Source organism: Molossus molossus, unplaced genomic scaffold (assembly GCF_014108415.1).
Source record: "Molossus molossus isolate mMolMol1 unplaced genomic scaffold, mMolMol1.p scaffold_m16_p_4, whole genome shotgun sequence".
Classification (NCBI taxonomy): domain Eukaryota; kingdom Metazoa; phylum Chordata; class Mammalia; order Chiroptera; family Molossidae; genus Molossus; species Molossus molossus.
In genome coordinates, this window is record NW_023425377.1 from 81,066,466 (window position 1) to 81,093,949 (window position 27,484).

The 27,484-nt window shown below is 55.1% G+C and overlaps 3 protein-coding genes across 7 annotated transcripts; 2 read left to right on the top strand and 1 right to left on the bottom strand.

The window, feature by feature from the left end:
• Positions 1-1,001: 1,001 nt before the first annotated feature.
• Positions 1,002-8,418, top strand: ADAMTSL5 (ADAMTS like 5). Its single transcript, XM_036241921.1, has 11 exons — positions 1,002-1,637; positions 3,390-3,519; positions 3,735-3,795; positions 3,934-4,042; positions 5,123-5,250; positions 5,671-5,782; positions 6,126-6,212; positions 6,353-6,516; positions 6,818-7,016; positions 7,089-7,160; positions 7,505-8,418. The coding sequence occupies exons 1-11, from the start codon at positions 1,367-1,369 to the stop codon at positions 7,804-7,806; spliced, it is 1,635 nt and encodes a 544-aa protein (XP_036097814.1). The 5' UTR covers positions 1,002-1,366; the 3' UTR covers positions 7,807-8,418.
• Positions 8,419-14,622: 6,204 nt separating this feature from the next.
• On the bottom strand, positions 14,623-20,088 carry REEP6 (receptor accessory protein 6). 5 transcript variants are annotated; one of them, XM_036241781.1, is made up of 6 exons: positions 19,871-20,087; positions 16,700-16,793; positions 16,482-16,620; positions 15,970-16,138; positions 15,695-15,781; positions 14,623-15,364 (listed from the first exon to the last, which is right to left on the bottom strand). In XM_036241781.1, exons 1-6 carry the CDS (start codon positions 19,983-19,985, stop codon positions 15,327-15,329), a joined length of 642 nt encoding a protein of 213 aa, XP_036097674.1. In that variant the 5' UTR covers positions 19,986-20,087; the 3' UTR covers positions 14,623-15,326. The 5 variants fall into 5 exon arrangements, with proteins under 5 accessions (XP_036097674.1, XP_036097678.1, XP_036097677.1 ...); XM_036241785.1 differs by lacking the exon at positions 19,871-20,087 and adding an exon at positions 19,670-19,838; XM_036241783.1 differs by lacking the exon at positions 14,623-15,364 and adding an exon at positions 15,371-15,451 and having other exon boundaries at positions 19,871-20,088.
• A 1,070-nt stretch (positions 20,089-21,158) lies between these two features.
• PCSK4 (proprotein convertase subtilisin/kexin type 4) lies at positions 21,159-27,468 on the top strand. Its single transcript, XM_036282245.1, is given in 17 exon segments — positions 21,159-21,353; positions 21,619-21,723; positions 23,547-23,639; positions 23,714-23,842; positions 23,933-24,009; positions 24,105-24,193; positions 24,480-24,652; positions 24,735-24,947; positions 25,382-25,482; positions 25,561-25,664; positions 25,734-25,851; positions 26,107-26,286; positions 26,505-26,629; positions 26,908-27,030; positions 27,152-27,275; positions 27,277-27,387; positions 27,435-27,468. Coding segments are annotated over 17 exon segments (2,094 nt in total).
• The last annotated feature ends 16 nt before the right edge of the window (positions 27,469-27,484 follow it).

Here is a 27,484-nt window from a genome sequence, read left to right on the forward strand (position 1 = left end):
ACAGTAGCCAGGGGTGGCTTTTTTTTTGGCTAAAACACTCCATTCCATCTCCCAAGGCTCTTTCCCCTGCCTGTGACTTTATTCCCTCCCTCACTCAAGCCACTTGCTCCACCCAATCCACCTCCTAAATTTATTCTCTTAGTCCAGCCTCAACTCCTTTCCACTTGCTGTACTCTCTGCCTGGGCTGCCTGCCCCACCTCTTATGGCAATCCTCTCATCAATGAGGGCCTTCCCAATGCCCCGCTATCTGCAGTAGGCCTGGCTGTTTCCTCTGAGCACCTGATGACAAGGTGAGATTATACCTACCCAGGGGCTGCCTGCCTCACTAGCCTGACTGGCTGAGTGGTTCACCAATGTATTAGCACATAGTAGGTTCTCAATAAATGTTGAAGAAATAAATGGCATTGAGTGGCTCTGTTGTGAGTTGCTCCAGGCTAGAATGCAAACAGATCTGGACCTGCAACCCCTCTCTCCCCGTAGTCAGGGCTGGGAGACACATGGTGGGCTTCAGGGAGGAGGAGGCACTCAAACCGGGCCGGGTGAGTGTGGGAGCAGAGGAGCAGACCACCCATTGCCTCCCTGATGCCCCATCTCTTCAACCCACCTATCAGGGAGCACCGTGTGTGACAGTGAGGGGCTGGGGGAGGGGGCGAGCAAAGGACGCCTGCTGTGTCCCTGGGGCTGGGGGAGGCTGCTCCAGGGAAAGAATGCGGTGATGGGAGCCCTAGAGTAACCCTGATCTCACCAGTACGCGCAAAGAGCTAAAGTCTAGCTGAAAGGGTCGCGGTGGCCCCCTTGCCTGGATGGGAAAATTGAGGTCGGAGAGGGTGGGGCCATGGCCACGTAGAATTGGGACCTCTGGACTTGGGTCTGGCTCCAGAGCTGCCTCTCGCAGTCCGGGGGCCTGGCAGGGAGGGCGGGAGGCGGAGTAGGGTGCGTCCTCTGGTGACAGCAGCGCCCGGAAATGTGACGGCCGGGAATGGGCTCCCCGCCTCTCACGCCCAAACCCTGGGGCTGAGCGTCTCCCCTGTGCTCTGGGGGCCTTGCACTTGGGGTGGCCAGGACCTGGATTAAGAACTCCAGGGTCCGAACTCAAGAGCGCGGGTTCCTGAGTAGGCTGACCTTGAGGGAAGGATCAGAGAAGGAGGTTGTGACCGGGAAAGGGGACCCTCGCGGGACGTGATCTGCGCGTCGGTGGAGAGGGGGCAGGCCCCCGGATTCCCGGAACCGGGGCAGGGCGATTTCGGTTCGAGCACATTCCCGGGCCCTGAGCGCGGCGCCCGGAATAGCAGCCCCAGTGTGGGGGTAAGGACGGACAGTACCCTCGTGGCTCTCCCGCCCTGGGCTTCCCAAGGTCACCGGGACATGGACTCTCAGACACCAGACCGCAGTTCTGGGGTGCCCGGGCCGGTACAGGTCAGTCCCCTGCCGCAGATCCACGCGGAAGCGCTTCACCGCCGCGTGAGGGCGCACGGGGCCGCCGACCCTCTGGACCCCGGCCTGGGCGCGCCCTGGGAGGCCGAGTGGAAGGGGCCGCCCTGGGATCCCCCCGCCTCTCCCCGAGGGCCCCGCCGCTTCCGCTCGTTCTGGAGTCCTCGAGAGAACCGGGACGCACAGCCAGAGCTCTACGTCGCGGGTAAGCCCTTCTTCCTATCCCCCCACTATCCGAGTCCGCGTTTCCTGGGTCCTGTAGGACTGGGGGCAGGGGAACGGGTAGGAGTGGAGTGAGGCAGCAATCCCTAAGATGAGGGAAAGCTCATCCTCATTTCTTCCTGGGGAAACTGAGGCCCAGAGGCGTGGCTTGCCCTGAGACCGCACCTACAGTCAGGAGTTCAGCCAAAACCGGGTGTAAGCGTCCTGCTCTTTGGGGAGAGGGCTCTGGGGAGTGGGAGGGTGGTCCATTTAGCCCCTTATCTTCCATCGCCTAGATCCCCACCTCAGTGCTGAGTCAGGAGGGGGTGTCAGAAGACCAACCGCCCTCCCCTATCTTTGCTTTCCCCTCCAAACTTCTTGCTTCCTGGGCTAGCAAGAGCCCTGAGTTCAGAGAGGGGCTTAGATGCAACTGGCAGCACAGCTCTGGGTAGTCTCCCAGGTGTTCAGCACCTGGAGCCACCTCAGCACCAGACCCTTGGTGCCTCAGGGCCAAATGTCAGAGCCAGGAGGCTCTGAGATACAGGGAAACTGAGGCTCAAGAGGGGCCATGGATCCAGCGAGACCCAGTCTTCCCCTACCCAGTGCCCAAGAGCTCAGGGGCTGGAGGGTTCCAGTTTGTCCTTTGTGTTCTTTGGGGACTGCTGACTGCTGGGCTCCCTGGCTCTGGCCCAAGTTAAGGACTCACAAGGTGGCCACTTCCCTCCTCCTCTCTCTGCCAATATCATGGTCACATGGAGGGTGTGGATGGCAAGTGGCTTTATTTTTCTCCTGACAGATAGGAAAACTGAGGCTTGGGTAGGTGAAGTTGCCAACCTAATATCCCCACCGTAGCTGTATCCCTATTTCCTGCATCATCCTCATTGGGGGCCACTTTCCCTTCACATACCGCCCTGGTCCTCCATCCCTCTGCTCATGAGGCCATGAGGTGATGGCTGGTCCAGGATCAGGTCACCCTTCTCTACCCCTCCTCAATCCTGAGACACCTGCTATCCAGGGTTTGGGATAGAGTGGGCCCTGGAGGAACCTGGTCCCTGACCCAGCCCCCATTGGCTGCACCTTCTGCAAGGTCTCAGAGTTCTGGACTGACCCCAGCTGGTCCCCATGGCACAGATGGAGAAACTGAGGCCTTGGGAAGCATAATAGCTGGCCCCTGGCCACACAGGAAGGTAGAAGCAATGATGGTGGAGAGAGTGGTGAGGAGCCCTGATCCTAGAGACCCTTGTGCACTATCCTGGAATGATTTGTTCTGTCATTAGACACTGATTAAGCACCTATTGTGTGCATCATAAGACAATAAGCAATAATAATAATAATTTGAGCTCTTCATCTCCATTCCAGGCTCTGTGCCTCCCGTTTTTCTTACCTGATCCGAAGGACCCCTCAAAACTTTCCTGTGAGAGGGGCTGTATTATCAACACATTGTTCAGATGATGAGAAGGGGAGGCTCAGAGAGGTTAAGTTACTGCCCCAAATAACACAGTCAGGGCAGAGCTGGGTTTCAACCCCTGGCCTGCTGATGCCTACCCTGCAATGACCCCCCCTCTGCTCCCCCAGACCCCACCCCCTCTGGAACCTCCTGTTCCTGCTGTGGACCCTCCTGAACTGTGGTTGGGGGGGCAGTGCTCAGGTAAGGGGGGACATAAGCCTAGGGGACATTGGGCATGGGGACCCAGTAGTCATGTGGGGGTTACCAACCTCCCCTCCAGGCTGACCATGCCTCTCTCTCTCCAAGTAGGGTCTGGGAGAGTGGACACCATGGGGTTCCTGGAGCCGCTGTTCCAGCTCCTGTGGGCAGGGGCTCTCTGTACGCAGTCGGCGCTGTATCCGGTGAGCAGTGAGCACGATGCTGGGGCTCAGTTGAGTGGGTGCAAGGGAGTTCCTGACCCTCCTCTCCTGCCAGCCAGGCCCAGCCCCTGACCACACCCGTGGCCTGCCCACACATGCTGTGCCTTTTAATCCCATTGATCCACTTGGAATGTGGGTAGGGTTGGTGCGGGGGAGGTGGAAGGTATGCAGGCAGGCTCAGAGAAGGGGGTTACTGAAGGACCTGACCACACTCTGGCCACCCTGCTTCTCATAGGTTTTCCAGGGAAGAGCTGTGTTGGGGGGACACCCATGAGTACCGCCTCTGCCAGTTGCCGGTAAGTTCTGTCTACCTCCAAGACCCTTGAGTCTGCCCTGAAGCCCTCCTGCTTCCCCATTCATGCCTCCAAATATGTTTGCCACACTGCAAATTTTCTGGGCTCCCCTGAGGCTGTCCCACCCATCTCTGTCTCCAGGACTGTCCCCCAGGGGCCATGCCCTTCCGAGACCTCCAGTGTGCCCTCTACAATGGCCACCCTGTCCTGGGCCTCCAGAAGACTTACCAATGGGTGCCTTTCTATGGCGGTGAGTAGCCTGCCCTACTATTGATCTAAAGGAAACAACTCAGAGCTGGCAGGAAGATGTGGCTGCTAAAAATGAAGGGGGACTTGGAGGGTTGTAAAGAGAAGTAGACATTAGCACTTGGGCTTTGAAGATTATGTAGGAGTTGGTGAACAGAAGGAAAAAAAACATGTGTGAGGTATAAAGCAGAGGCAGAGGGAGGCAGGGTCTATTCTGCACAGGGTATCTTTGGCCCTCCCAAGGACTCAGTTTCCCCCTCTGCTTGGCAGCGGGCATAATGGGCACAAGGTTGAACAGCAGGCTGAGGATTTACTCAGGACTATATCCAGAGGCCAACAGTTTTCAAACTTATCCTGATAGAAGATATTGTTGCCTGTATTGAGCTGAAAATAGTGAGTTATATAACTGTATGCCTGGGGCAGCATGCCTCCAGGTTGAAGGAAGACAGGCAGCTTCAGATGCCTGGAAGAGAGCAGATACAGATAAGAAAAGCCTAGAATGAAGAAAGTTCCATTTGTAAACCTTATAGGTTCTTTTTTTCCTTTTCCCTAAGAATTGGCCCACCAGGGCCATCTTGGACTCCATTCCAGGCAGGGTCAGCCAGCCAAGCTCAGGGAGGTGGGATCTTGAGCAGGAGGAACAGGAATCAGAGCTATAGGGCCGAGTGCTTGAGTGGACTGTCCATTACGCCCTGCTGCCAAGCAGAGGGGCAAACTGAGTCCTGAGGAGAGCCAAAGACACACCCAAGCTACTTGGGACCTACTTTTTATTGGGCACCTGCTGGGTGCAGTTCTGCTCAACGCTGAGCCTAGAACCCTGTCGGGAAAATAGTAGGCGTTCAATGAGTATTTGTGGAATGAATGAATGCATGCATGCAGTTCCAGGATACTTGCCTGGAAGAGTCCCAGGAAGGAGGCAGAATGCCTGCGTTCAGTCCTGGCTTTGCTTCAACTTCCGTGTGCGGTTTTGGCTGTCTCTGGGCCTCATCTGCCCAAGGGGATGGCTTTCTGGGGAAGCCTGGCCGGAAGGAGGCTGTAACTGGTATAGAAGACCCCTGAGTCCACTCTGTCTTTCTGCCCCCAGCCCCCAACCAATGCGACCTCAACTGCCTGGCCATGGGGCATGCTTTCTACCACAGCTTTGGCCGCGTCCTGGACGGCACTCCCTGCAGCGGAGGTAGCCAGGAACTCTGCGTGGCTGGCCGCTGCCTCGTAAGGACTCGCCAAGACCCGCCCACCTCCCGTTCACGCCCCGCCCCCAGACCTCATTCATTTAGTTCTAGGTTTCTCCCTCTCATAACCCCACCCCTCCCACAGGGCCACGCCCCTTCACAGGCTCCACTCCAAACTTCTCTCCAGGGCCCGCCCTTTTACTCAGGTTCCGCCCAGGCCCCCCATTTCTTTTGTTCCATAGTCCCTCCCGCTTCCTCAGGCCTCGCCCCTCTCTAGGCCCCACCCAGGCTTCTCCTTCTGGGCCCATCCTTTTGCTCCCAGGTCCTATCTCTTTTATTTTAGGGCCCCATCCTCATCTCTAGGCCCCGCCTCCCAGTTCTCAGAGCCCGGCCTCCTATCATAGGCCAAGGCCTCGGGTGGGGCAGGGGGCTAAGACATGTGTCCTCCCCACCCCTTTAGAGCGCCGGCTGTGACGGTTTGATGGGTTCCAATGCCCGCGAGGACCACTGCGGCCGCTGCGGCGGCGCTAACGACTCGTGCCTCTTTGTGCAGCGCGTGTTCCGTGACACCGGTGACCACTCACCCCGTCCTCTACTCTTCCAGAGCAGACCCTTTAAGAAACCGCGGGCACGGAACTGAAATCCCGTGCTGATTGGGCAGTCTGCGGCACAGCACCCTCTCGCACATCATTCTGATTGGTCACCGCCAAATTGTCCCGCTCTTCCTCGATGGGGTTCTAACTCTTTCGCTACCTCACTTAAGCGATAATAATCATAACTCCAAAAGCTTACGGAGCGTTTTGGGGGTACCAGTACCAAGGTTAACCTCCTTAGCCTCAGTATCATTTAATACTCAAAGCACCCCTCAAATAAACCGCCACCCTCACCCCAACTCCCTCTTTCCCTCCCTCCCAGGAGCTTTCACCGGATACTGGAACGTGACACTGATCCCCGAGGGCGCCAGACACATCTACGCCGCCCATCGGAGCCGCAACCACCTAGGTATCACAGAATCCTAGGCGGGAGGCGCCCCGCTGGCCACCCGGATGAAGCTGGGAGACTGAGGCTGGAGGAGGGGGATGCCAGAGTCGGGAGGTGGAGGAGCGGATTCCGGGGACCCTGGATTGACCCTTCCATTGCAGCGCTGATTGAGGGCGACGGGCGCTCGGTGCTCAACGGTAACTGGGAGGTCAGCCCGCCCGGGACCTACGAAGCAGCCGGCACCCGCGTCGTCTACACCCGCGCCTCAGGGCCAGAAGAGACGCTGCGCGCGGCCGGACCCACCTCCCAAGACCTGATCTTGCAGGTGCATGTCCGGCCTCCAGGGGGTGGCTGGGTACGTGGTGGTGGTAGAGATTAAAGGATTTAGGGGAGGCTGGGGGCAGAGAGGGGCAGGCAGGAGACAGTGAGAGTGGGGAGGCTAGGAACAGAGGGCCAGATGGGTGAGACTGCATTAGAGAGGGTCAGAGAGGCCAGGCTGGGGTAGAGAGTTAGAGGAAGGAGACAGGGTAGAGAATCAGAGGGCAAGGCTGGAGTAGAGAGTCAGAAGGGGGAGGCTGGGCTATCAGTTCTGATTTCAGCTCCCTAGTATGTGACCTTCACCTCAGGTCCTCCTGCAGGAGCCCAATCCTGGCATTGAATTTGAGTTCTGGCTCCCTCGTGAGCGCTACGGCCCCTTCCAGGAGCAGGCACAGGCCCTGGGCTTGTCCCTGAGGCAGCTGCTGCCTCTAGAGGTGGAACCTCAATCCCCTGAGCCCCATGAAGCCCCGGCTGCTTTCCCCACACAGGCTCCAAACTCCACTCCAGGTGAGTGGGGAACAGCCAGGGAGGGGGCAAGCAGGGAAGTGAGGCCTATGCACTAACTGCACCACCTCACAGATCCCTGCCCACCCTGTCCTGACACCCGAGGTCGTGCCCACCGGCTGCTCCACTATTGCGGCAGTGACTTTGGTGAGAGACCCTTTGCCCTAACCCTCATCTGGCCCCTAATTGACCTGAATTTGGCTCCTTTCCTGCTGACATCTGACCCTGTTTTAACTTTACCTTCTACTCCTTGATCTGACTCCAACTTGACCCCTTCTGGCCCTAATTTGACTCCTTGATTTGACCCTTTTGCTCTAATTTGACCTCTAAGTCCTCATGATCCTGACCTGATCCTGACCCCAGTACCCTCTCCACAGTCCCCGGACCCCCCATGTCCCATCTGACCCCCAGTTTCCTCATATGACAATGGGTGCATGAACGGGTGTCCAGGGTGGACCATCCAATTGGCCTCAGCACCACCCCGCCCACAGTGTTCCGGGCTCGAGTGCTGGGCCACCTCCGCCAGACTCAGGAGACCCGGTATGAGGTGCGTGTGCAGCTTGTCTACAAGAACCGTTCGCCACTGCAGGCCCTTGAGTATGTGTGGGCACCGGGCCGTTGCCCCTGCCCACCAATGGCCCTCCATCGAGAGTACCTACTGGCTGCCCAGCGCCTCATCAGCCCCGACGGCACTCGGGACCGGTTGCTACTTCCCCATGCCGGCTACGCCCGGCCTTGGAGCCCTGCTGAGGACAGCCGTGCACGCCTGGCTGCCAGACACTGCCCTGTCTGAACCTCCGGCCAAGGCCCAGCCACATACAGCAAGAAAGACATGCCTGACCAGGCTCAAACTCAACCTATTTCCTCTCTCACCCTGGCTTCCAGGGAGCTCAGAAATATCTGCTACCACAGCTATACACTTTTGCATGCAGTTGGTCAGATCCACTATCACAAGTGGGCATTTACTGATGAGAAAATACTGAATTGCTTCTTTAGTTCATATTTCCTTTCATCCTGGCTTCCAGGAAACTCATAGCTATCTTATATTCAAAAACTTTGTATCTGCTTTTATTCCCCTTGTCTCATACTTGCTTCGAGACACCCTCACAAGCAAGTAGGGCCCAGAGGAAGACATGCCTAAGGAGATATTGTTATGTATCAGTTTCCCCTCTTGCCCTTGCTACCAGGAAGCTCATTGCTGTTTAATTCCCTGACACTCTGTGCTTTCTCTTCTCTCTGCCACTTACCCATATACCCTAATATATTCAGAGACATTGTTATAAACAGGCATATCCCCAGAAGACATGCCTAACCAGGCACTGTAATGGACTCATTTCACCTTTTACACTGACTACCAGGAAGTTCAGAAATAATTTTTTTCCTTCAATTTTGTATTGATTTCAGGTGCACAGCTTAGTGGTTAGACAATCATATATTTTACATAATGTTCCCCTTGTTGTTTCCAGTACCCAACTAGCATCATACACAGTTATCACAATATTATTGATTATATTCCCTATGGTTTACTTTACATCCCCATGACTATTTATTCAAAGGTAATCTTGACAGCCTCAGCAATTCTGGCTGGGTTTCTTCCGGTCCACACTGCTAGTCACCCATTTTATATTCCTATTTAATTTTTACAAACTACTTTTTTTAAACAGGGGCAACCCTTTTACACACACTTGGTCACGTAAATGTGATGATGTGCTGGTAGTCAGATCCACAACTCAGTGTGTACACATGTGATCTCACAAACCCCATCCTCTCCTGGTCCATCCCCACCTCCTCTCAGCATGCCTGACCCTTTGTGGGAGGTGAGGACAGGGAATATATGAGGATGAGGGGGTGAGTGGAGGGTAAACATGGCTCTTATAGGTCTCAAGCCCCTTCTTCATGCCTGTTTGGGGGCCACACATTCACCTCAGTCCTCCCCAGGAAGGGAGGCAGTCAGAGCCCTTGCCCTTGGGCTATCCTCATCCTCATGTGTTGTCCTGGATAAATTTTCTTCATTTATTCTTCTGGAGCAAGAGGGCAGACCTCAGACGTGTGAAAACTTAGGGTGTCTTGAAGTGACCCAGCAATCCTCCCCCACTCTGGATGGGGGGGAACCTTCTACCTCCCCACTCTGGATGGGGTGGCTCACATTGTCATTTTGGGGCGATCTGCTCTTCTGTATCATCATGGTCGTGTTTTTCCCTGGAATGTGGATGCTGACAGTGTGCAAGGGGCATACAATGTGCAGGTCTCTGAGCTGGATGGACTCAGCATCTCCTCACTTTTTTGATGACCTTAGGCCAGACCCCTCCCCTCTCTGTGCCTTAGTTTTCCCATCTTCGAGTACCCTTTCAGCCCTTCCTGGCTCTGACCTCGGGAATCATACTCTTCTGGATTCTTTCCCTAGCCCTTCAGTTCACGCATACATTCCTCCAGTGGGTACTTATTGAGCACCTACTGTATGCCAGGGGCCCAGCAGTACCTGGGCTGTCCCAGGTCTGACTCTGTCATCTGCAATGAGGGCTGAAACTGGAGAATCCTCAGAGCCCCAACTCTCTAGGGCAAAATGGGTACAGTTCTGGAGAGAGGTGTGGGGCCTGGGCGCACCCTGGTGGCAGGATGGGGGAAAGGTAGTCAAGGCACCTGGTTATCGGCAGCCCTGAAGGTCCCTATGCTTATGTACCTCCTCCTCAACACCCACTTCTCTCACCTGCATTGCCTTCCGCAGGAAAGCCACTCCCCACCCACCGGCCTCCTTACACCAGCACCAACCTACGGCTCCATTCCTCCCATCCTTAGCCCAAGGTTGTCCTCTCTGCCTCTCTGTGGTGTGGGAATATGTCTGGGAATGAGGGTCTCAGGCTTTCTCAGCCCCAGAGTTTCTAATCCCTAATCATCTGGACTGACTGAAGAGAGGTGCTTGCTCTGGTAAGGGGCCAGCACAGAGTCCCCTCTGGCAGGCAGGATGGCCTGTGGCCACCTGAGCGGTGACTTCTCTAGCCCCTTCACATTTCCTCCTGTAATGATCTTGTAACACTCTCAGTAAACATCATATTGTTTTGATTTGCTCTTTAGCTTTAAAACAATCTAACCATTTAAAGAGAGAAGAAAACATTGCAGTTCTAAAGATGTTCAAATTCAGCAATGTGATGGTCAGGGTGCCACTACCATTTGTATTTGCCAAGCAAAAGTATTAGCTGTTTTGCTGTTTTACACTGAAACACTAATAACTCCAGGGTGTTACATAGAATGACTGAAACAAAGTGAATTTTTCTGGTTTTTTTTCCTCTTTATAGTCCCCAGCCCTTTTTTTATAGTTACTGTTTCCCTGCAGGGATACTCAGTGCCCATCTGGGTTAGAGACACACACATTGCCCAAAGTGACTGCAAATGGATACAAGCAGGGACTTCCTCTTGAAGGAAGCACACATGGTGCATCCTTGCTTGTCTATAGCTGGGAATTCTCCAAATTGACTTCCCACAGATGGCAATGTTTATTAACAGATAAAGAATTAAAACAGGCATGTTTTAAACTTGCATCCATATTAGTAAAACAACAGTAATTGCAATTATTTTATTAGCTCCATAAAAGATTGTTTTCAACAATATTTCTGAATGCCAGCTCTGGGAGTCAGTCATGTTTTTCGTTTCTAATTATCTGCAAAGAGGACCACTCTGTCATCTGTCCTCTCACTGACCATGTACCAGATGGCTGACCCATGGGAGGACACATGTCCACTCAAAAAGCTGTGGAAAGTCCTGGACTGTCTGACAGCCCTCAGGGTTAGATGTGGGAGTACAAATGAGGTTGGCAGAACCACTTTGGAAAACAGTTTGGCCATATCTGCTATAAATTAATGCAAATCACATTAGTAAGTTAGATATGTCCACGTCCCAACCCCCAGAATCTGTGATTGGGACCTTATTTGAAAAAAGGATCTTTGCAGATATAATTAAGAATCTCAAGTTCATTCTGGATTATCTCGGTGGGCACTAAATCCAATGACAAGTATCCTCACAGGGGACACACAGAGGAACCTGGCCGATATGGCTCAGTGGTTGAGTGTTGACCTGTGCACCAAGAGGTCACTGATTCAATTCCCAGTCAGAGCATGTGCCCAGGTTTTAGGCTTGATCCCCAGTAGGACTGTGCAGGAGGCAGCTGAGCACTGTTTCTCTCTTATTTGATGTTTCCATCTATCTCTCCCTTCCTCTCTCTCTAAAAATCAATAAAAATAAAAAAAGGAACATACAGAGGAGAGGCAGACCATGTGACAATGGAGACAAAGACTGGGATGATGAAGCCACAAGTCAAGAGAGGCTGGAGCCCCCAGAAGCTAGAACAGGCAAAAAGAACTCTTCCCTAGAGTCTCAGGAGGGAGTGCACCTGTAACACTGACTTCTGGCCTCCAGAATGTTAGAGACTAAAGCTTTGTTGTTTTAAGCCCCCCAGTGTGTGGTTATTTGTTATGGTCACCCCAGGAGACTCAGGCTCGCCCTGCACAAATCTCTGACAGGTATATGCCCCAGAGAAATGAGAGCTGTGCTCACCAAAGTCCAGTTCTAGAATGTTCCTAGCAGCTTTAGTCACAATAATCCAAAATGGGAAACTATTCAAATGCCCATCAACAGTGGAATGGGACAAATAAACTCTGGCCTACCCATGGAATAAAATGCTATTCACCAATGAAAATGAGCAAAGTACTGATAATTCCCACAGTGGTGGTGAGTCTGACAGACACAGCTCTGAGTCAGACAGGAAAGTATAGAAGACACCATTGGGGGTGGGAAGTGACTGGGGGAGGGGGGCTTATTAGCTGCCCCGTTGCCTTATTAGCTCTGAGTCACCGGTTACACTTTTCTGTGTGTTTAAAAACAAAACAAGTCTGAGGGGCTAAAGGTTACTGTTTCCACCTGGGGAGACAGGTGTGTGTCCTTTCCACCTGTACTCCCTGGTGAGCTGACCAGGGTGGGGGCCAGGGACAGCCTCTCAGTGCCTGTTTCACTGCCCCTTGGGATGGTAGGGTGTGGAGAATGCCAGGTGCAGAGCAAACTCAGCACTGCCATCTCCTCCCCCAGAACACAGTCATACCACATTCTTTAAACAGCTGGGCCAGTGATAAGCAGATTCTGAGATCCCTATCCCCAACACCCTATAGACCTCTTAGCAGGATCAGGGTTCATTAATAATTACTCTTGATCTGTCCCTTCTTCCCTCTTGACAAATCTTATGTCCCCAAGTAAAAGCCAGTCCTCACCCTGCCTTTAGGTACCTTTATGGTCCACACCTTAGACTCACCTCTCTCCTCCTCGCTCACTCAGCTCCAGCCACACAGGCCTCTCTGCTCTTCCTATACCCTCCCAGGCCCAGGCCTGCCTTGGGTCCTTTGTACAGGTTCTTCTCTCTGCCTGGACCACCCCTATCTTGATTTTCACAATTCATGCCTTCATCTTCATGTCTCTACTCAAAAGTCAGTATCTTTTTTTTTTTTTTAATCCTCACCCGAGGACATTTCCCCTTTTTTTTTGTTGTTGTTGTTGTTCAAATAGAGTGGGAGGGGAGAGAGGAAGAGAGAGAGAGAGAAACATCGATGTGAAAGGGACACATCGAGTGGCTGCCACCCACTCGACCAACCAGGGCCGGGGACAAACTGCAACCGAGGTATATGCCCTTAGCAGGAACTGAACCTGGGTCTCTCTGGACCGCAGGCCGATGCTCTAACCATTAAGCCAAACCGGCCAGGGCTGGGTTTTTTTTCAAGTTAGATCTTTTTTCATTTTATTGATTTTAGAGACAAAGAGAGAAACATCGGTGTAAGAATCATTGACCAGTTGTCTCCCATATGCTCCCCAACTGGGAATTGAACCTGTAACCTGGGTATGTGCCCTGATCAGGAATCAAATCCACCACCCTTAGATGCACAGGACGACACCAACCAACTGAGCTACACAGGCCAGGGCTCCCTCTGACATGTTATACATTTATCATGCCAATTGTTGTCTCCCCAAACTCCCAGGAATGGTATTTTTTTTTTTTTTTTTTTTTTTATCTCTCTGGATCAATACTGTAACCTTGGATCCTGGAGCAGGGCCTAGAATACAGTATCAATATCTTTGTGATGTGATGATCCGAACCCACTGCTCAGCAGCAGCACTCAGCACTTCCTCTTCCCTTTTTAGAATTCTCAAGGATGAGGACACAGGGCTGCCTCCTTTATTTTGGGAACACTGGCCAAGAGCCACCAGCAGCTGAGAACAAGCAAGGCTGGCTAAGGAGTGAAGGGCATGGCATGTTCAAGGATTGAAAGACTTGGCTGATGTGTTTGGGCAAAAATTGAGTGTCTCCAGACATTGCCCACACCTCTGAGACAAAATTGCCCCAGTTGAGAACCACTGAATTATAGCCTTGGGAGCACCTGCAGTGTCAGGGTTTGTGGTTCATCCTACTAATCCTTCTACTGTGTTTGCACAAGTAGTTGTGGACCACTAGAATCATGGAGAAGCAGAGTTTGAGTGGCAGGAGCTGAGTGGTGAAAAGAGGTGGACTTATGGATTCTGTGGGCCCCAGGTCCTCCCCAGCTGTGACTGTAGATGCCTTGGGGTTACAGCCCCCTCCCCAGGGTAAAAACCTGGCCCCTAGGCTCAAGGTGGAGTTCATTGCAGGTGCAGTTCAAGCTCCAGGTACCCCTGCCCCCATTGAGACCACTTCCTTGTTCAGCTCCACTTCCACCCCGACCCCCAGCTTCCAGCTCAGGATCTGCCTCCAGAGATCTGTAGTTGCACAGGGAGCATTCTATATTTTACATATTATTGGATTGGATTTGCTATTCTTTGGGCTTTTTTTTTGTATCTATATCCATGCCTGGTTTTATGATCACAAAGGAAACCCAAGTACAGGAGGCCACGTCAGTGTGTGTCCAACTCCCCTCTCCCAATTTCCATGAATTGCAGTCTGACTATTGCCAGCCCCATGCCTTTTTGCTGCCTGCAGAGATGCTAGTTGGAATGAATGGCCACTGTTCCCCCAGTGCATAGTCCCTGGCTCCCACAATACCTGGGTAGAAGGTCTCAGGTGTGAATTGGACATAGGCTCTAGGCCTGGCCACACCCACTTTTTTGGCTCCTTCCCCTACCTGCTCCCTACTAAAGGTTCCTGGGATCACCTTTCAAAAAAAAAATTGTACTCGAATTCTCATCTTCAGTTCATCTCAGTCACTTGGTGAGACCACAATTCTGGGCCTTAGTTTCTTTCTTTTTTTTTATCCTCACCTGAGGACATTTTTCCATTTTTTTGTTCAGATAGACTGGAAGGGAAAGAGAGGAAGAGAGAGAGAAACATCAAAGTGAAAGGAACACATCAAATGGCTGCCACCCGCACGACCCAACCAGGGCCAGGGACAAACTGCAACTGAGGTGCGTGCCCTTAGCAGGAACCGAACCTGAATCTCTCGGACCGAAGGCCGACGTTCTAACCAGACCGGCCAGGACTGGGCCTTAGTTTCTTAACTCTAAAGTGGGGCTGCACAGTATCCTCTCCTGATTAGATGGAATGGTTCCCACAAAGACCCCCCCCTTGTCCTCTCCCTATCCAGGACAGATGGTAAGAGAAGGCTCAGCCAGATGTGCTTTATTGAGCCCTCTCCTAGCAGGCCAGATGTTTCAGCCGCCAGCAGTGTTGCAGGTATCGGAGCCAGGGGTGGTGGTGAGACCAGCTGCAGGTGACTTCAGTGGTGGACTCTGAGGTAGACTCCAGAGGGGACTCAGAAAGGCAGGAGACAGGCAGCTCAGGGACCGAGGTACTGGTTGGGGGTTGCGTTGGGGACCCCTTCTGCTGTTTGCTGGACTTGGAGGCCTTGGAAGCCAACTCCACTGGTCCATTAGGGGTCTTGTTGGGGGGCTGCATGGGGATGGTAGTACCACTCGGGGATGGCATAGTGGGGGGACCCTGGCTAGAGGAGGTGCTGGGATGCTGCACCGGACCTGAGCTTGAGGACTGGTGGATTGGATGGGAGGGGTCCAAGGAAGTGACGGATGGCCGTGGATGCTGCTGGCCAGCGGCCTGGGGCTGGCTGGAGGAATTGGCTCTTGACCAAGGCTGGGACTGGGACTTGCCAGGCAGCTTGGAGCCATTGGCAGAACCTGTGGCCCGGGAATGAGGCTGGGACTGGTTCAAGGTGGTACGTGAGGGGCTCCCAGGGGCTGGCATGCTTGGGGCTGAGGGGGTCTGTCCTGGGGACTCAGTTGAGAAATTTGTGGAGGACTTGGGATACAATGTGTCTTTTAGCTGGCTGGCCGGCTGGTCTGCCGGCTGGAGCTTCACTTGTTCTTCTGGAGCTGGGTCACGCTTACTTTGGCTGTAGAGAGAGGGCCATGGTGTTGAGGTAGGTCTGGCTGAGCTCTTGGGTACTGGGGCTGTGCTCAGCTGCACAGTGGGACGGAGGCTGCTGGAGGTCAGGGTAGGGTCAGTGGCCATCCCTGGCAAGGACAGAGTCATCTGCACGTACTCACATACATGCAGGTACACATGCACATAATCATACACATAAATGAACTCACACAATACACAAACCAACCCACTCTAATATATACATGCACATGCACTCACATAAATGCACACACACATGCACATATGCATGAATGCATGCATATACATATAGACCCTACTTCCAAGGGGTGGGGGTTACCTATAGTTGGCTCCGAGAGCAGTGGGGAACCCACCACCACAGCCGCTGGGGTGACAAGAGCCCGGCTGCGGGCCAGGGTCTGCAGGACTGGTTCCCGAAAGCATAGGAGAGAGAGGCGGACAGTGAGAGAAGGTAGAGTGCCTGATGCCAACGGCTAAGATGCCAGATGGAGGCCAGTCAGAGTCAGGAAGAGAGGAGGCAGGAGTGAAAGTGAGCGGGGACTGGTAGGCTGAAAGACTGGAACAGAAAGACACCCCATGCCCAGGAGCACATACCTTCCCGGGTTATTCCTGCTGCCACGTCCAGGGCTCGCCCGCTGAGGTCTCTCACGACGCTGTCCACGGCCTGGTGATGCTTTAGAAACAGCGGACGTATGATGCGGTGATACAACATGTGAGCCCCATTCCATGGCCCGGGAATCATGCAGAACAACAGGAAGGCGCACTGCAGGCATGGGCAGCAATTACACTCAGCCCCCCGATTAGATCTGTGCCCCAGGAGGAGGGGTTGGACCTCTTCTGTCAGACACTGGACTGTGTGGACCTAGGCCACTCCCATCAGACCCCCCTTAGAATTGGTCTGACTGCTCCCCATCAGACACCCTTTTGGATAGGCTTGGGCTGTCCCCATCAGGCACCACCCCTGGCTGGGCCTGTTTCCGCAGGGAAGGGGCTAAGTCTCCCCCTGACACCCCAGCAGGCAGCAGGGCAAGCCCCTCAGATCCTCAATCTCTGGTTGCCTGCCTGCTCCCAGAAGCCCCCATCCTGTGTGTTTCAGTGGTGCCCACCTTGCCCGCGTAGTAGAAAGGGAACCAGGACAGGAGTAGATCGCTGAAGAACTCGGCAAGCCCGAATAGGCTGTATACCACCCAGTAGGTGAGCCACACAGTGTCGTCCTCCTTGCTTGGGCTCTCGATAGCTTTGATTCTGGGGGGAGGTATGGCAGGATCAGAGGCTGCCCAGAGCCCCTGGATGCCCCCCACCGGGACAGCCTGTGGGCACTCACGAAGCATATGCGGGGTACACAAAGCCGATGAGATTGCACAGTAGAGATGCCCCGTAACCGAACAGAAGATACAGGCTTAGCAGAGTGGTGACTCCTGCAGAAAAGAGGGCATGGGTGGGGGTCTGGCTCACTTCATGCCCAGCCTGTAGGCCTCTAGCCTCCTCTTGGCCTGGCAGATGCACCCCACGGTGTTGTCATTCCTCCCACAAGCCTTGGTGATCCCTCCAGGATGTGCTAGTCTTCACATAGCATCTAGGTGACCCCCACCATGGCTCTGAATCCTGAGTCTTGTGTCTGTAATTAGTTAACATGTCTGACTCCCGTATGGTACTGTGAGCTCCCCAAAGGCAGGCAGGGTCCTCGGCCATGGTGGGTAGAGTAGCTGCCCAATAAACATTTGCTGAATAAGTAATCATCTGTAATTATAAATAACCAGGAGGGGCTGGGCACGAGACCAGCATATGAATATAAGTAATGGGAGAAACACCTAAAATTGAGGCCATTCTGTCATTAAGATGTGATTGCTGTTGAGCAGACAAAGGCAACAGCGGTTTAAAATTTCATCTTACTGCCCTGGCTAGTTTTGCTCAGCGGTTAGAGCGTGGGCCCGCAGACCGGAGAGTCCGGGGTTCGGTTCCCGCTACGGGCACATACCTCGGTTGCAGTTTGTCCCCGGCCCTGGTTGGGGTCGTGTGGGTGGCAACCACTCGATGTGTCTCTCACATCGATATTTCTCTCTCCTTCCCTCCCTCTCTCCCTATCTGAAGATAAATGCAAAAAAAAAAAAAAAAAACAGTCCTCGGGTGAGGATAAAATTTCATCTTACTGAAGGGTTTCTCAGTCTCGGCTGCCATCCTCGTCAGGTCATCCTCTTTGGGGAGCAGCCCTGGGCACTGTGGGGTGTTGAACAGCTTCCCTGGTACCCACCCACTCAATGCCAGGAGCACCCCTAGTCATACCACATATGTCCCCAGATACTACCTAATGTCCTAATGGGGACAGCATGGCCCCATTCGAGACCCCCTATCTTAGTGGAAGGAGCAAAGGGAAGTATAGAATCTTTCAGACCTTGGAGAGCCCTCTGCTCTTCCACTCACTCACCATGTGACACTGAGAAAGTCTCTCTCTGCTTGGAGACTCAGTTTCACCATCTGTCAATGGGGTGATAGTGGCCCTGCCTCCTAGGGTTGTAGTGGAGTTAGCTAAATAGGCTCAACAGAGAGGATTCATCCTTTCCATACATTACTGAGGGACTTCTCGTCACAAAAACACTCCCAACAAAGAGGCTCAGAGAATATTGTGGGGATATGGGGAGCCAGAAGCATTAGCTATTCTGAAAACAATTATGATAACTGTCACGTTTAAGTGCTTCTTGTGTACTTCTCTGTTCTGCCTCATGCAATAGCAAGAACTAGACGAAAGTGGGAGAGAGGCTTGTCAGGAGCATTTACAGCCTCCCACTTCCTTCCCCAGAGGCTATTATCTGCAGAGAGAGATAAAAGCCACTTGTGGACCAAAGGGCAATCACCCACACCTTTCCCTCCACCTACAGTAGTTTTTATCCCAGAGTCTGGGATCAAGAGTGGAGGAGGGCCTCCCCAGCTGGCTCCTCTGGGTTTCCTCCTATTATCTGGGGTAGGGGATTTGGCCATCTGGAGCAAGTGGAGCCCAAGGGTTCCCATATCTGGGCAAGGGGTTTGGGGAATGTTACTTCTTCCCCAGAAATCACTAATCAGGTAGCAGTGGCTCTCCTAGGGCAATCCTCTCCTCAATCCCTATTCCTGCAGCCTCAGCAATAGGAGGATGACCTTGGATATGGGTTGTGGGGGTGGGGGTGTTACACAGCCTGAGATCAACAACAGATGGGGTGGGTAGATACTTCAGACACAGCAAGTGGCAGGGGCATCCTCTACACAACCCCTAGATTTCTGGGTCTTAGTTTCCTCCCAGTAACTACCAGCCTCCCTAGCAAGCCCTTCCCAGTGGGCCCCTCCCCAGTGCTCTATGACCTAAATTCCCCAATCACTGGGACCAGGATGTGGAAAGCCAGGCAGGAGGTCAATGGCTTGCTCCCAGGGGCAGGTCCCTGGCTGAGCAGACATGAGTTGGGCACCAGGAACCTGGGGAAACAGATTTCAGACTCTCCTTAGGCTCTCTGTCATGAGGATCTTCCAGTTGGTGGGGAAATGGAAGGAAAGTGGACTCCCAGCATCTGCACATAGAAGGCACTCAAAACACCTGGCACTGTCTTCACCCAGAACTCCCCCCCCCCCCCTAGTATCCTTGTGATTCATTCCAGGGGGTCTTCCTAGAAGAGGTGGTGGCAGAGTGGGTGGGCCTGGAACACTGCAAATGAGGTAAAGAAGGCATTTAATGGCTTACTAGACAGTTTCTGAGAGTGGCAGGGGCCACCCCAGGTCATTGAGGAGGAAAGAAAGAGAAAAGACTAGAATGGAAGTTATAGTCAGAGGTGGCTTGAGCCCTTTCTTCCTGGGCTCCCATCCAACTGTTCTCCAACCCTACTAAAGCTGTCAAACAACCCAACTCAAGCTCAACTATTCATGCACAGTAGGCCAAAGCCACTGATCAATGAGAGAAGAAGGCAGGCCAAGAGGGGGTTACCAGCAGGAAAACAATGGGAGAGGAGGTGGGAGTGACCCTCCCCCTTGGCAGGGATTATCCCTTCTAAAAATACAAGATCTCAACACTTGCTTTCAGGCTGGGGGTCATCTGGGAAGCGGGTGAAGAGACACTCAGGGCACTGGCGCCTATCTGCCCCCTCCTCCCCTCCCTACTCCTGGGGCCAGCAGGGCAACTGGAAGAACCGGACTTTGGCCTGGCCAGCACCCAGCGCCCCAAGGGAGAGGGCCAGACCCGTGGGCCAGAGTGAGGGTGCTGCAGGGGCCGAGAAAGGGGGTAGCGCTCGCCCGAGGTGGCACGGCGAGTGCAAGGGAGGGGCTGCGAGCTCACCCGATGTCGCAGTCCACGACCCCATCCCAGCCAGGATCTCGGTCTCCCCGCTGAACAGTGGGGCGCGTCCCCCTCATAAGGTCCAGACCTCGCAGCTGGGGCAGGCCGGAGGAGGGCAGGACCGAGACCCAGGTGCCCCAGGACATCAGTGTGCGGGTTGGTGAAATGGGGCGACAGCCCCGAGCGCCCAGGACAGCTCACCCGCAGCCCAGTACCGCTTGTCGACACCGGTCTTGGCTTCGAGTGCCCTTAGTGCTTCGGTGGCCAAGTTCCTCTGTTCCAGAAACCGCTCGAAGCGCTGGCGCAGGCCGTCCATGGCACCGGCGGGCCCGGGGCTGGCAGCCCGAGCTCGACTTCGGCACCGCGCACCGGCCCCGTTGCCCGCGTGCCGCCTTCCCGCGGAGCAAGCCGCTCCGCTCGGCTCCCGGGTTGGTTTCTGCCTCCTGGCTGGTCCCCGCCTCCTGCCCCCCGCACCGGCCAATGGGAGGGCAGGGCGGACAAAGGAGGTGGGGCCTGCCCCGTCTCCCCCGCCGCATTGCCCTCTGGCAGGCCGTGGCCACCGCAGCCGCGACTTGGAAGGAAGAGAGCGGGGCGTGGTGGCCGAGGGCACCGATTGGCCAAGAGGGAGCTGGACGTAGCTGATTGGAGGGGCGGGGTCTAGGCCGGGGATTATTGGCTGAGCTGTTGTGTAAATTGGGGGGGGGAGAGTACTATGGTAGGCGGAGCTGGTGGGAGGGGCCGGAGAAAAACCAGAGTTGATTGGAGAAACGGGAAGAGATTCATTGACAAGAACAGAGGATGGGGCGGGGCATATTGTAAAGAAGGCGGGACGGAATCTGAAGGGCGGGTACGGGGAGGAGCTAAATCGAGGAGGTGGAACTCACTCTAAAGTACAAATCTGGTCCGGAGGGTGTGGCTCAGCGGTTTAGCATTGACCCATGCACCAACAGGTCGCCGGTTCGATTCCCGGTCAGGACACATGCCCAGGCTGTGTGCTCGATCCCCAGTGGGGGGCAGGCAGGCAGGAGACGGCCAGTCGATGTTCTCTCTCATCGATGTTTCTCTCTCTCCCCCTTTAATTTCCTCTCTCTGTCAAATCAATAAAGGAAAAAAAAAGAACAAATCTGGTTGGACAGGAGAGGAGGCAGGGCTCGAGAGGGAAGGGCGTGTAGGAAGAGGTGGGGCTAAATAAAAGGGCGGGGTCAACAGCAGTGAACTCATTCCTCTGGGTCAGAAGAATTAAGTCATTGTACAAAAAAGGAGACTGAGGTTCCAGAGGGTTTGGGTCTGCGTGTGTCCACCTTCCCCACCTTCCCATTTCTGTCAGGACTTCGTGCCCCACAAAGGGGAGCCGCAAGGATCTCTGGGAGTCGAAGCCTTTCAGGGGTTGCTATGGCGCCAGGGGCGGGGCGGGCGCTTAGACCAACACAGCGGTTTAGACAGGGGGAGGGGCTTTTGGAGGCCCGGCCCCGGCCCCGCCCCCGCCGCCATGCGGCCCACCCGGAGTGCGCTCTGGGTGCGCCTGGCATTGTCACTGGGCCTGGCCCTCGTTTGCCACCTGTCTGTGGGGTTGGCCTCGGCCCGGGCCCCCATCTATGTAAGCAGCTGGGCCGTGCAGGTGTCCGAGGGTTACCAGGAGGCCGATCGCCTGGCGCGCAAATTCGGCTTCGTCAACATGGGGCAGGTGGGTGGGACCCGGATAGATGGGAGGGGGCGGGGATTGGACAACCTAAGACCCTAGGCCCGACAGACGGAGGGTGTCTCTCAGGTTCTCTAAATTATCAAGAACCCCCAACCAACCCCTGCCTCGACCAACTTCAGATTCAAGGTCCCCCTCCAGAGGCACCTGGTGGGGAAACGATGCAAACAAGGGGGCTGACCCCTGCCCTGTGAAGGCTCCATCAGGGAAGCCGAGTCTCAGGGATGCGACTGCTCCTCCACATTCCCAGATCTTCCCTGATGGGCAGTACTTTCACCTGCGGCACCGAGGCTTGGCCCAGCAGTCCCTGACCCCGAACTGGGGCCACCGCCTGCGCCTGAAGAAAGACCCCAAGGTGAGCCTTGGCCTTGAGGCTGCCTCCTCAGGGTCTCAACACCTCCAGTTTTTCTTGTGATTGTTATGAATGGCTGTGACCTTTGGCAACTCACCTGCTCTCTCAGAGTCTTGGTTTCCACCTGGCCCTCCAGTCTATACACTGGGGACCCAGATAGGGAAGATCTGTGGGGAGCAACAGATCATGCGTGCGTGGTGCACATCCCAGGGCAAGCACACTATCAGCATTTCTTTTTTTTTATCCTCACCTGAGGACATTTTTCCGTTCAGATAGAGTAGGAGGGAGAGAGAGAGAGAAACATCGATGTGAAAGGGACACATCGAGTGGCTGCCACCCGCACGACCGACCAGGGCTGGGAACAAACTGCAACCGAGGTACGCGCCCTTAGCGGGAACCGAACCCGGATCTGTCTGGAACACAGTCCAACGCTCTAACCACTGAGCAAAACCAGCCACAGCTATCAGCATTTCTTGTCAACTCCCCTTCCCTCCTCTATCTCAACCTGAAAGATTAAGGTTCCTAGGTACTCCATAAAGAGAGGCAGTTAACATTCTAGCTCATGGGATGGAGGGACGGGAATTAGCCCATTTTGTGATGAAGGAAACAGTTCTAAGAGGAGGAATCCTATTTGAAGTCACCCAATGAGACTGTGGCTGAATTGGGATCAGAACCCCATCTCCAGATGCTCAGAGAGATGACAGGGAAAGGGTCTTAGATGCCAAGCTAAGGATTTGAGGCTGACTCTGGCAAGTCCGTGGGAGCCACAAAGGGGTATGAACTGGGCTGGGGGGCTGGTTGTCAAGGAGGCAAGAAGCCTGACTGTTCTAAACCTGCCTGGAGCATGGGCAACAGAAAGAACTGGTTGGTTGGAGATGTGGTTTGCAAGAGAGAAGCCAGGGCTTGCCAATGGATCAGATGCGTGGGACAGAAGAAGAGAAATCAGGACCAGCTCCCAAGACTGGAGCAGAGCAAATGGGGAGACAATGGCCCTGATTGCTGAGATAAGGGTAGAGGGACATGAGATGGTTTTCGGGGAGAGGGGTAGGGAGATCAACAAGGAAGAGGAAGAACAAAGGTCTAAGGAAGAGCAGCCTGGGCAGGCAGAACAACATGTGCAAAGGCCCAGAGTGAGGCAGCCACTGGGCAGCAGCAGAAGGAGGCTGATGAGGACCAGATAAGCAGGACCTTGTGGACCCTGGAGAGGGCAGTGGGGAGCTGTGAGAGGGTTTCAACAGAGTACTGCTGCTGTGTGCTGAGAGTTGGTTGTGGGGAGGGGGTGGGGGGACAGCTAGAGGACCAGGGGTTGGTAGAGAGCAGTGGCTACTGCAGGGGGAAGATGAGCAGGTCTTGGGCAGAAGGATCTAGAACAGGAATGGGGGAAGAGGCAGAGTTGGGACCCCAAGACCCTCAGCCACCTTAGGCAGTGGCCAGTTATCTGTGGGCCCTGGGAATGGGCGCTCCAAGTGCCTTGGCCCCCCTCTGAAGGCAGAGCCCTGGAGGACCCTGAAGATCAGCCCCAGAAAACACAGGGTCCCAGTCCTCATTCTACATCACAAGGGCCCCAGGACAAGCAGTGGACAACCCAGACACATATTCTACTCAACCACAGCTTCACATACAGTTGCCCCTTGGTGGACCCTGGGAAGAGGTCTAGGCAGACTCTAGACACAGGCTTCAGTCCTTTGACCAAAAGTTGGTGGGAAGGGCTTAGAGGAGCAGGTCTTGGTCTGTGGAATACAGCCCTCTAAAGTGCAGGAAAGGTGGGAAGAGGGTAGGCTAGCCCCGTTGATCCAGCCCCCTCCTTTGGTGTATGTCCCCCTCAGGTTCAGTGGTTTGAGCAGCAGACTCTGCGGTGGCGCGTGAAGCGCTCCTTAGTGGTGCCCATGGACCCCTGGTTCTCCAAGCAGTGGTACATGGTGAGTGGGTTGGGCCAGGTGGTCGGGCTAGGCCACGCTGAAGTCCTACTGACTCTAGCCCCCACCTGGCACAGAACAACAAGGTGCAGCCGGACCTAAACATCCTGCAAGTCTGGAGCCAGGGGCTGTCGGGCCAGGGTATTGTGGTCTCTGTCCTGGATGATGGCATTGAGAAAGACCACCCAGACCTCTTGGCCAACTATGTGAGCCACGTTAGACTGGGGCAGGGGCTGCCCCCCATTCCCCATCCTACAGCCTGCTCCAACCCCCTTATATCCCCACCTCACCTCCAGGACCCCCTGGCCAGCTATGACTTTAACGACTATGACCCGGACCCCCAACCACGATACACTCCCAGTGATGAGAACCGGTGAGCCCAGAATCCCATGGGGCCTGGGGATAGCCCTTGTGCTCTGTGGGGGCCAGGTGAGCTGTGACGGGCACTCCTCTCTGCCTTGACACCAGGCACGGGACCCGATGTGCTGGGGAAGTGGCAGCCATAGCTAACAACAGGTTCTGCGGTGCAGGCGTTGCCTACAATGCCCGAATAGGAGGTACTCCTGTCCGCCAGGGACAGGCTGGATGAGGTGGTACTGGGTGGCTGGTAACACCAGGGAGAATTGGCAGATCAACCATGGGAGGAAGCTTCTTGGTGCCTATGCCTTCATCGCTCAGCAATGTGGGGGGCCCCAGACTCAGGGTATAAAGAGTTGAGCTCTGCATAAGATACCCCCAATCCCCAGGAGCAGAAAGAGGGTCTGGCTAGGTATTAGGAGCTGGCATGGATGGGTGGGGGCACCAGCAGGGCTCTCTGCAGAGGACCAACAGCTGCCTGTGCAGGCGTGCGCATGCTGGATGGTACCATCACTGATGTCATTGAGGCCCAGTCACTGAGCCTGCAGCCACAGCACATCCACATCTATAGTGCCAGCTGGGGCCCTGAAGACGATGGCCGAACTGTGGATGGTCCAGGCATCCTCACCCAAGAGGCTTTCAGGCGTGGCGTGACCAAGGTGAGCAAGGCCTAGGGCTTTGGAGAGCTTGTGCCCACGTGAAAGGCTGATACCCCATTCCCTGTCCTGTCCCCATCTGCAGGGCCGAGGTGGGCTAGGTACGCTCTTCATCTGGGCATCTGGTAATGGTGGGCTGCATTATGACAACTGCAACTGTGATGGCTACACCAATAGCATCCATACACTCTCTGTGGGCAGTACCACCCAGCAGGGTCATGTACCTTGGTATAGTGAGGCCTGTGCCTCCACCCTCACCACCACCTACAGCAGTGGCATTATCACCGAGCCCCAAATTGTGAGTGGACCCTGCCATCATTGCTCACCCTGCCTGGCCCAGCGTGGTCCCCCCAACTCCCTCTTGTCCCCCCAACTTCCCTGTAGTCTACCCTACCCCCTTTTCACTCCTATTCTCTACCTTCCAGTCCCCACCTTTTCGCCTGTGCCCCAACCTTCCTTCCTGTGTCCCCACTTCCCTCCTGTCCCCCCATCTTCCCTCCTCTCAGGGATTGCTTCTGCAGTGCTGGAACACAGACATGGGTCCCAGGCCCCATCCCACTGTTGCACCTTCACACACCCCCAGCCTGTATTTCTGGGGTATGGACCTGGGCAATGCTCAGGCCTCTCACCTGGTGTAATGTTCTGTGGTGCCTTTTTGAGTCCCTGGTTCCCTGGGAATAAGGGCTGAGTTTTCATGTACACCAGCCCCTGAGTCCCCATCTCTGCCCCCAGGTCACCACGGACCTGCACCACCAGTGCACTGACAAACACACAGGCACCTCGGCCTCTGCCCCACTGGCTGCAGGCATAATCGCTCTGGCTCTGGAGGCCAAGTAGGTGACAGTGGGGACCCTACCTACCACCCTGGCCCCCCAGCTGTGGCCCCAGCTTACCCCCTCACCTGCCCCTAGCCCGTTTTTGACATGGAGGGATATGCAGCACTTGGTGGTTCGTGCATCCAGGCAGGCACATCTTCAGGCTGAGGACTGGAGGACCAATGGTGTGGGGCGCCAAGGTATTGCATGGCCAGGTGGGGGTGGGGACACCATGCCCACAGAGTGAGTGATGGCCCCTGTCTATGCAGTGAGCCACCACTATGGCTATGGGCTGCTGGATGCTGGGCTGCTGGTAGACTTGGCTCGCATGTGGCTGCCCACACAGCCCCAGAAGAAATGCGCCATTCGAGTCCTCCACACCCCCACGTGAGCACCCTCTTCAGTCATAGCCACTGTGCACACCTGCCACCTCCCCATTCCTTCCCTAACACTTGCCACCTCTCCAGCCCTTTCCCACACCTGTCATTAACCCCCAGGGGGCAGATACTTGGGAGGCAGGCCCTGAGGCCTCAGTAAATCCTGGAGGTGGGCCCCATGATCTGATCCCAGACCCTGCCTGCTGGCCGCCCATCCCCCCAGCAGGCCAGCAGGAGGGGCCCTGATGGCCCATGCCACCCATAGCCCCATCCTGCCGCTGATGCACGTGAGAAAGAAAATGTCAGCCTGTGCTGGCCGTGCCAACTACATCCGCTCACTGGAGCATGTGCAGGTGCGGCTGTCACTGTCCTACAGCCGCCGTGGGGACCTGGAGATCTCACTCACCAGTCCCATGGGCACCCGCTCCACACTCGTGGCCATTAGGTATAGGGTCAGGGGACCAGGCCCTATGGGTCCACACAGGGAGGGGCAAATGCACTGTGGGGTAGGCATGGCCTACTCTGGGGGGATCAGTCTCACGGGGATCAACCCTGCAGCCAGCATTTGGCATTGCAGTCAGACACTTGCTGTGGTTCAGTGGCCCCTTCATGACTGTGGTTCTGAAGGCCCCCTTTTGCCACACCCCTACCTGTCTGTCCCAGACCCTTTGACATCAGCGGCCAAGGCTACAACAACTGGATCTTTATGTCCACCCACTTCTGGGATGAGGACCCACAGGGTTTGTGGACCCTGGGCCTGCAAAATAAGGGCTACTATTTCAACACAGGTGAGAGGCGGGCACAAGCTGGGGACTCTAAGCCGGCCTCAGTTACCCAACTGAAGAGGGGCTGCCAGTGGTCTCCTTGCATAGTAGGTGTCCAGTAACCAGGAGAAATAGGTGTCCAGTTACCATCCCATAATGGCTGCTGGGGAGCTGGGGCACTGTCTGATTCTGGAGCTCCAGGGTATGGTGGGAATGGCTGGAAAGTGGGGTCCAGAATGGCAGGATCAGGCCACCAATAGCCTCTCCCCCTCATCCCTGCACTCACCGTGACCCCTGCCCAGGGACGCTGTACCGCTACACACTGCTGCTCTATGGGACGGCCGAGGATATGACAGCACGGCCCCCAGGCCCCCAGGTGACCAACAGCGCGTGTGTGCAGCGGGACACAGAGGGGCTGTGCCAGGGTGAGTGCCCAGTGTGGCATGGCCCAAACTGCTGGCAGTGTGTGTGTGTGGCCCAGGGTAGGTAGGTGAGCCAGGGCTGTAGGCCTCAGCCTCACCTCCCATGTCCATGTGCTCCTTACAGAATGCCACAGCCCCGCCTACATCCTGGGCCACCTCTGCCTCTCCTACTGCCCATCATAGTGCTTCAGTCACACCCAGCAAACAGTGACCACTGGGTCTGGGTGCCCAGTTACACCCACCCTGCGTGTGCTCCAGCTGCCACTTTTGCTACATCTGCTGAGGCAGCTCCTCACTCAACTGCACCACCTGCTGCCCACCATACATACTGGATCAACATGGGGGCTTCTGCAGGCCATGGTGCTGGCCCTGCTGGCTGTGGCCTTTGGGAGCACCCTCCTCTGTAGCATCTTCTCCATGGGCTGCCTGCTCCTCTGGTAGGCCACGCCCAGCACCA